Source organism: Danio aesculapii, chromosome 13 (assembly GCF_903798145.1).
Source record: "Danio aesculapii chromosome 13, fDanAes4.1, whole genome shotgun sequence".
In the NCBI taxonomy this organism is placed as follows: Eukaryota; Metazoa; Chordata; class Actinopteri; order Cypriniformes; family Danionidae; genus Danio; species Danio aesculapii.
This window is the reverse complement of record NC_079447.1, coordinates 42,792,443-42,804,548: the sequence shown is the minus strand read 5'-3', so window position 1 is coordinate 42,804,548 and position 12,106 is coordinate 42,792,443. Positions and strand designations below refer to the sequence as shown.

The window sequence follows — 12,106 nt, the reverse complement described above, 5'->3', positions numbered from 1 at the left end:
TAAGTCAAAGTAAATTTGGAAATCACTACTTTCTTTTTTTTTTTAATTGGCGTTTTCCATACTGTCCCAACAAAAAATATATTTGTTTTGGGTATAGTATAAATTCTTAATATCTAATCAATTAATATTCAATATTTATTTTTGGAATGGATAAACTATCGTTTCTATCAAGTCTTGGTCCATTCAGTGCTTCAGCTTATATACAACAAGATGGATGTTATATTAAAACAGACCATTTTCTGAAAATAGCTTACAGCCATTGACCATGGCTTACATGGTTTGTCATCTCATATTCACCAAGACTTCTACCCATTGAATTTTTCCGAGAAGTCGCTAGACTGATATATGAGGAAGTGCATAGAGAAGAACTGAAAAGAATGTACTACAAATTTTGGCCACTACTTTTCAAAATTCCCTATCTTTGCAAATAAGAGGAGAAGAGTTGTAGACAGTAACCAAAAAACATTCAATAAGTCCCTACAGTGAGTGAAACTAGCTTTGATGAGTAGATAAAACAAAACTGGATAAGGAACTGCAACAAACTGACAGACAGACACAAATAGACAGATTTGACATTACTGTTGATGTCTGTCAGAGCAGAACAGCTGTCACAAGCTCTGCCTGGTCAGTCTCTCAGGGACAGATTCTGGGTGGGTTCTGCTTTTTACAATAGAGACACTTTTTCTTCTTCTTTTACAAAAGAAAACATTTTCAGGCTAACATCTGTACATATGTCTGTGTATGAAGCTGTGGGGCTCAGTGGTGTGAATTAACACATTTCAAGTACTCAAAACTACTGTAATCGATTAGTTTTTCACAGCAATTGTAATTTACAAAGTAGTTTTAAAAATGTGTCATTTTTATTTTCCCTTGAGTACATTTTTAGTGCAGTATTGGTACTTTTTACTCTACTACTTTTCTTCAACCTGCAGTCACTACTTTATTTTTTCTTGTCTATGTGGATTAGAAAACGTCGGACCTTAAATCAACCAAATGTCAACGTCTAGTGATGTTACAGCTTGACGTTGTGTGAACGTTACCACTATGAAATCTATCAGATGTTGGATTTTAGTTGCCATACCTGATGAATAAATGTCTATTTATGTCTATAAATGTTGGTTAAAGATGTTGGCTCGATGTTGGATTTTGGTCACGTTCCAACACAACTTAATATCAACCAAAAATCAACATTTTCATATTGACGTCGCTATTGGACATCAAAATAACGTTGTCCTTCATTCTAACCTAATACTAATGTCTTATGGCGTTGTGTGTCTTCTGTTACGTTTACACACATCCACAAACTACATGTAAATGCATTAGCTTTTCACAGCGTAATACTCACTACTCACTACTTTTGAGTAAATTTTTACTTATACTTTGAATTTGTCTTTCAGAACAGTTATTTAGTAACATTTTATGCAGATGATATTTACATTACTATTATATTATTATTATTATTATAATCATCATCATCATCATCATCATTATTACTATTATTATTTGTTACTTTGTTATGGGTTTGAGTAAAATGTTAATATTTTCTTTATTGTATGAAGGTCTGAGAACATTCATTCATTTTCTTTTCGGCTTAGTCCCTTTATTAATCTGGGGTATCCAGCACGTTTTACGCAGCGGATGCCCTTCCAGCCGCAAATCATTTCTGGGAAACATTCACACACACTCATTCACACACATACACTATGGACAATTTAGCCTACCCAATTCACCTGTACCGCATGTCTTTGGACTGTGGGGGAAACCAGAGCACCCGAAGGAAACCCACACGAACGCAGGGAGAACATGCAAACTTCACACAGAAACGCCAACTGACCCAGCCGAGGCTTGAACCAGCGACCTGCTTGCTGTGAGGCGACAGCACTACCTACTCCACCACTGCGTCGCCCAGTCTGAGAACAATTCTTCCAAATTTCTATATTATCCCATCAAAAATTTTAAGATAATTATAATGATTCATTACTAAAAATAACTAATCATAATATATTATTCGTGTAGGATCATGTAACACCGAACATAATAATGCTGCCAATTTAAGCTTTAGAAAACTACCTTCAGTAAGAAAACTGTTTTAATTGTATTATCATTCCACTAATTACACAGTATTTTATACTGTATTTTTTAAAATAAAAAAATAAATAGAAAGATATAGACAGACGGACGGACGGACGGACGAACGGACGGACGGACGGACGGACGGACAGACAGATAGACAGATAGACAGATAGATAGATAGATAGATAGATAGATAGATAGATAGATAGATAGATAGATAGATAGATAGATAGATAGATAGATGGACACTATAGAAAGACAGACGGACGGACAGACAGATACTATGGATGGATGGATGGATGGATGGATGGATGGACAGATACTACAGATAGATAGATAGATAGATAGATAGATAGATAGATAGATAGATAGATAGATAGATAGATAGATAGATAGATAGATAGATAGATAGATAGATAGATAGATAGATAGATAGATAGATAGATGGACACTATAGAAAGACAGATGGACAAACGGAAGGACGGACGGACAGACAGATACTATAGATAGACAGATGGATGGATGGATGGATGGATGGATGGATGGATGGATGGATGGATGGATGGATGGATGGATGGATGGATGGATGGATGGATGGATGGATGGATGGATGGATGGATGGATGGATGGATGGATGGATGGATGGATGGATGGATGGATGGATGGATGGATGGATAGATAGATAGATAGATAGATAGATAGATAGATAGATAGATAGATAGATAGATAGATAGATAGATAGATAGATGGACACTATAGAAAGACAGACGGATAAACGGAAGGACAGACGGACAGACAAATAATATAGATAGACAGATGGATGGATGGACAGATACTACAGATAGATAGATAGATAGATAGATAGATAGATAGATAGATAGATAGATAGATAGATAGATAGATAGATAGATAGATAGATAGATAGATAGATAGATAGATAGATAGATAGATAGATAGATAGATAGATAGATAGATAGATAGATAGAATCGATTCTATTAAAAATGTTACTCGATCCAAATATTTGACTGCTATAAAGCTGTGGGTGGCACAAGAGATTAGTGGGCGTTGCACAAACACAAGATGATATGTTGGAAAACTTTTTTTTTGAAAACCAAAGATATATATAGAAGCCTCCCTTCAGACAATGACGTATAACTGCTTTTGGGCTTTTTCCATAGTTATATTCTAAGTACTGTAAGTAATCTGACGAAAATACACTTGCTGAATTCAGAGTAGAGTTTCTTTCACTGTACACTTTAGTTGGATATGAATCTAATAAAAGCATGCCTGAGGTAAATGCTCAATGGAATGAAGCAGTGGAAATGACTTAATTACTCTATAAATACATGCACAGTCTTGCCTGTACAAGGACCATATAAGGAATATCTGCTTTTACATGTACTACATAATTGTCTGAAAGTCACTTATGAATTGTGTAAATAATATTTTGTAATTAAGACCCACTAAACCTCATGAAATCCTGAAGATTTTTTTTACAATAAGTGCTGACTTAAAAAGTTGCTGAGCTTATAAAATTGTACAACTCTTTATAAGACCTACATATTTAGACTGCATGTTACTGTATGTTAATTACCTTCCCATAACTCAATTTTACAACAAGAGAGGATTAAAGAGATATTAGTGATTTTTCAACTGTGCATACCTTTGATGACAAAGGCTTCTGCCAACATTCGTAGTTGGTAGACAGGCTGGTCCTGGTGGGTGAAATCATCAACTCCCGCTCTGGCGCACATGCCCTGAGCATCCCTGTAGCGTCCCTGCACATAGTGCACTTTAGCCAGCAGGAGCAGAGCTTCATTCAGGTAGTGAGGCTACAGGGAAAGAGTCAGAATGACAAACTGACATCAGTCTCCATGAATTGAGAAAGACGAATGGCAATGCCTCTGTTACAAATTCACTCTGGAACAAATTCAGGTTTGCTGAGCTTGTATGTATGGCAGCACAATTAGTTATTTAGCCGTATAACACTGTTGCAATTGTAATTACTAAGATTGTTGGTTTATTAATTAAAATCTGCATAAGAAATTTTGCCATTGTTTTAATGTTGCAGTAAAATAAATGATTACTAAGATTTGAAAATCTTTCTTAGTTTTTACAAACAAATGTTAAATGTTACTGTGATCTAAAGTGCACGACAAATGAGCAAACAACAATTTCCTGTAGTCTTTAAACTATTCGTTTTTTTTAAATTGTTTTGCCACAAATTTCAGAAACCTTATTTTCAAAACTCTAGACACAAAACTCTAGTCACTACTTCTAACACAGGCTCTCCAGTGCTCAAAACTCTGCATGCTGCATTCATTTGTTTAGAGTCTTGCAATGGATCATTGGTTCACATAATCCTTTTTTCATACAAATATTACAGGAAAACAACTTTAGACTACCAGCACACACGATACACATCGTTTCAATAAACAATTTTTAACAATCATTAAATATTGTTTAAAATATGATACAGGTTTCATTATGGTTTATACTTAAGTGTAGAGGGAACAGTACAGACAGTGGATACGCTGAACTAGTTTAATTCATTCCTCATAATGTAGGTTTACTGTAATTTTTTTCTCGCTGCACGTCCCCATATAGAAAGCTGATTTATGGCATTAGATATGGCAACATATGCTAATTACAATTGGATTTCACATACTGTATATAAAATGTCATTATTTATATATAAGTGGCGCAGTAGGTAGTGCTGTCGCCTCACAGCAAGAAGGTCGCCGGTTCGAGCCTCGGCTGGGTCGGTTGGCGTTTCTGTGTGAAGTTTGCATGTTCTCCCTGCATTTGCGTGGGTTTCCTCCGGGATAGGTTGCGGCTGGAAGGGCATTTGCTGCGTAAAATATGTCCTGGATAGGTTGGCGGTTCATTCTGCTGTGGCGACCCCGGATTAATAAAGGAACTAGGTCGACAAGAAAATGAATGAATATATATATATATATATATATATATATATATATATATATATATATATATATATATATATATAATAGATAATATATTTACGTAACATATATGTATATAAAAAATGGCAATATTTTGACATGTATGACATATTTATATATGTAAAATTCATGTGAACTAATATGTCACATATGTAATTTGCATATATTTCTATATATCAGATTTCTATTTTGGGATCTGTGTTTCCACCAGTCTGGTCTTGTGTATTTTGTCACAGCTTCTCCTTCACATCACAGTGGTGTTTTCATGACTTAAAAATCTTGGAAAGAACTGTCTTTGTGAATCCAGGACTGACATTGGTCTGCTGTGATTGGGCTTTCTTACAAACAGTACAGTAACGTCAAATATGAAAACCTTGTCTGTAAAAGTGAACATGGAACAAAGAAACCATAAATGTGGAATAAGGATGAATAAAGATGAAATCTATAGATAATGTAGTCCAGTTGGGTCATCTTCTGTGGTAACTGATGTCATTTGATCTATCCTGAAAATTTCATCATCTAAACATGTAGTATTCTACATCAGTTTCCACACATGCAGAGTTATGTGACAGTTATTTATCATTTTGAGTGCTTGTATCAGTTGACAATAACATCCTGTTAAGTAAATGAATATGCATTTATTTTAAATGTAATGTTTGAGTTAGATTTTGAAATGGGATCAATTTGATGTTTAATTGTATTATATTGAAAATGTGTTTTTAGGTCAATGAATTTAGTATCTTTGACTTGTGTGTACTGCATCCAGGCATTTGAAAAAAGAGTTAAGAGTTTTGCAAAAATGTGCAATTTTGGCAATGGTTGTGAATTTTGTGTCTAGAGATTTGAAAATTGACACCAGAGTTCTGAAATTTGTGGCAAACGATTGTAAAAAACTATAAATAAATATGGATAAAATGAAGACTGTTACTAGGAAATCAGGCAAAAAAAGAAAAAACTGAACCAAAGAAAAAAGGAAGCAAATAGGATGCCTAAAGGCACATTTCATCTGTGCATGAAGTAAATCCATCTCAGGAGGGAGGGAGAAACGGATGGGTCTCTGCAAGCAGATACAAAGTAGACTGAAAAATAGAGCTAGGGTGTAACCACAGTGACGATGAAGGTGGAAGAAGCCAAAAACAGGAGTAGGCAAAACCCAGCATACAGTCAGGACTAAGGCCCAAGAAGGAGTTGTAGGAGGGAGGAGCCACGGTGGAGATGCCTTCAATGACAACAAGGGGTAATGACAGAGATGGAGCCAAAATACTGTAGATCATAGGTCTCTAACTCGATTCCTGGTGGGCCGCAGCTCAGCACAGTTTTGCACCAACACTAATCAAACACAGCTGATCAAACTAATCAAGGTATTCAAAACTACTAGAGACCATTTCAATTCATGTTTATTTATATAGCGCTTATTACAATGTAGATTGTGTCAAAGCAGCTTAACAGTAAACAGCAGTTCTAGTAAAGTCTAGATTTCAGCGTTGAAGTACAGTTTAATTTAGTTCAGTGTGGTTTAAGCAAATCCACTGAAGAGCAGCTCCACAAGTCCCGATCCATGCAAGCCAATGGTGACAGTGGCAAGGAAAAAAACTTCACCAATTGAAGTGAAGGGAAAAACAAACCTTGAGAGAAACTAGGCTCTGTTGGGCATGACCATTATTCTTCTGGCCAAACTTCCTGTCTGGAGCTGCAGTCTAGGTGCCGGAGGCTGGAGGAGCTGGACGTCCATTGTGGAGAAGCTGCAGAGCTGAGTAGGGCACCAGCAGTGTGAGTATTAAGGAGGTGTGAGTTGGAGATGGTTGGAGCTAAACTATGCAAAGCTGCAGCCCTCCAGGAATTGAGGTTGAGGTTGAAGACCCAAACAGAGAAGAACAGACAAGGGGTGAAGTTGAAGACCTGGCTAGCTGAAAGCTGTATGCCCAGCAGGCTGTGATGCAGCCAGTGTAAAAGAGGAGCCCAACAGAGTCAAAGGGACAGAGAGAAGAGGTCTAGCCAGAGTGATGATGAAGGTGAAAGAAGCCAGGAACCGCAATAGGCAAAACCCAGAGTGCAGTCAGGATTGAGGCTCAAGAAGGAGTTGTAGGAGGGAGGAGCCATGGTGGGGATGCCTTCAATGACAGCAAGGGGTAATGACAGAGACGGAGCCAAAATACTGTAGATGAAGATCCAAACAGAGAAAAATAGACCAGGGGTGAAGTCGAAGACCTGGCTAGCTGAAAGCTGGAGGCCCAGTAGGCTGTGATGCAGCCAGTGGGAAGGTGGACCACAACAGACCCAAAGGGACAGAGAGAAGAGGTCTAGCCAGAGGGCTAGATTAATGCTCAAAGTGGGACCAGAGGACAGAGATAGACTACTGGAGTGTGAGGACTGACAGACCATTGTTAAGCCAAAGAAGAATGAAGCCAAGAGAAATCCCAGCTAAATGCTAAAGGGTCCAGGTCGGTGCCCTGCAAATTTTAGTTCCAACCCCAATCAGACCCACTTGGGTTAGCTAATCAAGCTCTTACTAAGCTTTCTAGAAACATCCGTGCAGGTGTGTTGAGGTAAGTTCGAGCTAAAATCTGCAAGACACCGGACATCCAGGATCAAGTTTGGGCACCCCTGGTCTAGGGAGAGTCCATAGTTTGAATACCTGAGGTGGAACTAAGGGATCTCCTCTCGTCAATAGAGCTGGGGCATAGGGGCATATGTCACATCCACAGAACAGCGTGGCATACACAAGAGAAAGCTGAGGATCTGATGGGAACTGACAGAGATGGAATTGATGTTCTGACAAATTTTGGAAGAGGAGGTACAGTAGTAGAGGGTGTCTGGGTGGGAATACTTGATATTTTAAGTTAAACAGAACCCGTGGGGAAGCAAGTCCACAGGGAGAGGCAATGTAGCTGGCTCAGATGTTCAGATGTTCAATGAGACTCAAGCTCAGTCAACCTCTCTATCAGTTGAAAGCTCTGTCTGCCAAAAACATCGTCATCATTAAGTCGTCAGGGTGTGCATTTACTATGGGCAATACAAAGTATTTCCATAAGAGTCAGCAGCACAACACACAAGTGTCGTATTTTCCATAATAAACATTCATCCTGACGACCTGATGAGGCACAGAAGACACTTTTAGATGCACAAAAGTAAGTGTTCTTGTAGCTTTATATGATTACAGTTGATTGACTAAAGTCAGATGGAATGTTTCAGATTCCTTTTCAGGACTCTAAATGTCTCGGGACAGTTGCTGTATATCAGGGTTCCTCAGCCTTCCTTCCTACCTTCCTACAGAGTTCAGCTCCAACCCTGATCAAACAGACATGAACCAATTAATTAGGACCTGAACAGTACTTGATAATTACAGGCAGGTGTGTTTGATATGGGTTGCAACTGAAATCTGCAGGAAGGTAGATATCCAGGAACAGGGTTGAACACCCGTGCTGTATATGAAGAATGAGGAAGCTCTCATGATTAAACTAAAATATCTTAATTTGTGTTCTGAAGACGAACAAAGGTCTGAGAGAATTGAAACAACATGAGGTTAAGTAATTAATTACAGATTTAAATTTTTGTGTGTACTAACCTTATAAATTCAGTTAAATTATGGAATTTCAGTTAGCATGACTGAACTGTGCTCCAAATGAGCTCCTCAAGAAAGAAAGAAAAACAAAGAGACTTTAATTAGCACAGCGCCAGACCTCTAGGTGTCCCCTGCAAAGGATGTTGTCAAGTTGAGCTTTGGCTCGGGCCAGTTTAAGCTGTGAATGTTCAGTCAGAGGAGTAGAATTCTTGAGTAGGGTCATGTTCTCCAGAAGACATTCCTCCAACAGCGCTTCGGCCAGCAGCAGTGTCCTGTAATCATCTGCAGACAATCAGAGAGAAAATCTGGGTAAAGGCTGAAGAAGGAAGTCTAGAACATTTTTTTATTCTAGTTGATTATGGTAATCTCTCTTATAGGCATGGGAAGATAACCGTTTTCAAGGTATATCGCGGCTTTGAAAAGTCAAGCTTTTACGGTTGTACGATTTTTTTTTTACAACAGTATCTCCAGCAGAAGATATTTAAAGATGCCATTTTAAACTGTAAAGAAATCTGTGATTTTGAAACTAATGAAGACAGCAGAGGTCAACGATTCATTTGAATAAATTAGCCTGACATGTTTACTGCTCCAAAATATTTAAAACGTTTCTCAGAATAAAAAAAATTGTGTTCAAAGGGGAAAAAAGTTATTGTTTTTTACCCAGACATTTAGAAAGAATATATTTTAGAGCAGTAATATAATCACAACACCGTCAAACCGTAATATTTTTATCCAAGGTTATCATACCACCAAAATCTTAAACCGGCCCATGCCTACTCTCTTATGGGTTTTATTTAAATGGCACCTATTTTACCCCTTTTTCAAGATTTAATATTAGTATTTTGTGTCTCCACAATGTGTCTGTAAAGTTTCATCTCAAAACACCTATCAGATTATTTATTATACCCTTCAAAATATTGGAATTTTCTGCTTCGAACGCATTGTAGCTGTTTTTGTTGCCTGTTCCTTTAATACTAGTTCTCCCTGTCCACCTGCCTGTTCCCACGTGCCTGTCAGAGTGTGCCTCAATCTCTGCCTTGGCTGCGTCAGATAAACAGCACAGTGACAGACATAAAGGAAGCAGATCTCACATAATCTTTATGATAAATACTACAGTAAGAATGATTTTCCCAATGATTATTTGATGTATTTGTTGTGGAGTTAATTCAAGCCTTACTGCAACAACAATTTCGTTACAAAATTCACGCACGCACACACACACACAGCGCTCCTTTAGCTTTGCACTGTTTTTGGACGGCAAATGTGACAAGATACACATTAATATAAACTGCTGTATGGATATCCGTTATATTAATGTACAAAATAAACCTGATTTAATGTCCACAAACCTGGAATTAAGCATCTTCTTTTATAATTGTACCGACATACAACTGTGCTGATAAAGTTAATATGGTAAAATCGCTGTAATTCGATACAAACATGCACAGTTTTAAAAATCTTTAAAACTTGTAAAACTCATTCTTGATCACATTTGATGATAATTGATGATCACAGCGAGCTGAACAGATATTTTATACCAGTTGCTTTGAGAACATCCTGTTTTGTGGATATGATTATATGCGTTACTATGGAGACATGTTAATACGCTGCTGTCAATCAATTCGTTGGGCAGGAAAACCGCATTCCTACATCACGTTGCGGTGGGGCTCAAAATGGGAGGGATTTGCATCGTTTGCATATTTTAACGTCAGGACATTTAAAAAAAAGACACTAGTTGTCTTTATATCATCCCAATATGACTGTGGACACACTATACCTGCAATCAGTTCTGTCTAAACAGCTTCCAAAAAATGATTTTCATCAAAGGTGTCCTTAAATTATAACCTGTAACAAGTCTATAGATAAATGACTTCATGCCCTCAATGTCCGACATTGGACTACTGTATATCACAACAGAATGCCATTCGATGATATAACATATCTTGATTCTTGATCAGCATTCTGATCATGTTTAAAGAGTTACGCGTGTTTGTTTGAGCTCAACTTAAGAGTCTGACCAAAAAGGTGCTTAAAAACATTTGTTTTGCATCTTTGGCTATTTTGTATAAACACTGTGGATGAGATGTTTCCTGTTTAGTTTAATCTCTCACTCCACACTAAATTCCGACTTGTATCAAGTTAATGTATGACATTTCCTCAACCTCAACAGAATATGAAGTAACTACATTTTATCAAGTAAAAACCTTCATCCCATTTGTAAAATAAGAACAATATTATGTTCTAATGTTATGCTTTTACTGACTGAGTTTAATTCTTGACAGTGAAATTAGTGTTTGAGTGATGGCAGTGGCGAAACAAGATGTGCTGGGTCAGAGACTAGATTTGGACAGGGGTGGACACACCTCCTGGGAGTGCCATGTGTTAACCTCTAGCTTACTGATGTTGATTTAACAGTGAAAATGGAACAGAGTTTAAGCAGCATGTTTACCATTCTAATACTGCTGTGAAATTAAAAGGACTGCAATAAAACAATTGAGTCTTTTCCACAGTATAACTTGTCAACGGTAACAGTTTTCTGATTCTGTGTGTATATGGCCGGCTGACATGCTTGATATGAAAAATATAAGGTAAATTATTTGCAAAAAACTGTTGAGTTTTGCAATTTGTGTGTACGTGATAGCCTATGTGACTCAAGAAGAAATGTTGCTATAATGTACTATAATATTAACAACATAAAAGTGAATTATTTTCAAGGTTTGTTGGTCAAAGAACATCTGGGTCAAAGGACAATAGTGCCTAGGAAAGTATTTACAGCCTATCACAGCCTAAAAACACATCAGTGGAATAATGTACTTTCAAATTCATTATTATCTAGTCCAAAGAGTTTCAACATCTTAACTTCCAGTGACAGTTTATGTCAGTTATTTCTCCATGGCCAACACCCAGTAAAAACACACTAACTTAAAGATCACTGCAAACCAATACATGTAAGAGCCTACATACAGAAGAAAAAAAAAATATTATAGATGGCGAGAAAATCATGGCGCTATTCCTTTAAGTCAAGTAGCTTCTACCTATAACCAAAGGGTGTGTGCTGTGCATGTATTTACATCTCTGCTTCACATGAGTAACATTCTCTCTCTTTATTAACGAGTGAACTGACAAAACAAATCTAACTACTTACAGACGAAACACAAAACAGTCTACATCAAACAGACATCTGTTGACTGATATTTGAGCATACTTGAAACCTGGGCTTGACAGAAAGGTGCAAAGATCATGCGGAACAAGACACACTCATTGACACTCATCACTGCTGGCTCTAATCTATTCTACTCTATTGTGGAACGCACACTTACCATCGTCATGCAGGCGCGCGGCAGCAAGCTGCTCCACTAAAGAGGGGATTTTATCCCACTGACACTCCGAACGGCAGCGGTCGACCTCCGCTTCTAAGCGGTACTGAGAGAACGAGAGTCGAGAAGACATCCCGCCTGCGTCTCTGGGACCGCGCTCCGCCGACACCAGAGGAGTGACTGCCGACTG

The 12,106-nt window shown here is 37.7% G+C and overlaps 1 protein-coding gene across 2 annotated transcripts in view; it reads right to left on the bottom strand.

Moving 5' to 3' along the window:
* The window catches only part of ttc7a (tetratricopeptide repeat domain 7A), a 78,225-nt gene extending 66,119 nt beyond the window's left edge, over positions 1-12,106 (bottom strand). For both annotated transcript variants that reach the window (XM_056470705.1, XM_056470706.1), the window contains exons 1-3: positions 11,920-12,106; positions 8,718-8,881; positions 3,738-3,906 (exon numbers count right to left, since the gene is read on the bottom strand). In XM_056470705.1, the coding sequence (XP_056326680.1) occupies positions 3,738-3,906; positions 8,718-8,881; positions 11,920-12,049 (463 nt within the window). In that variant the 5' untranslated portion in view covers positions 12,050-12,106. The remainder of the gene's footprint in view (positions 1-3,737; positions 3,907-8,717; positions 8,882-11,919) is intronic.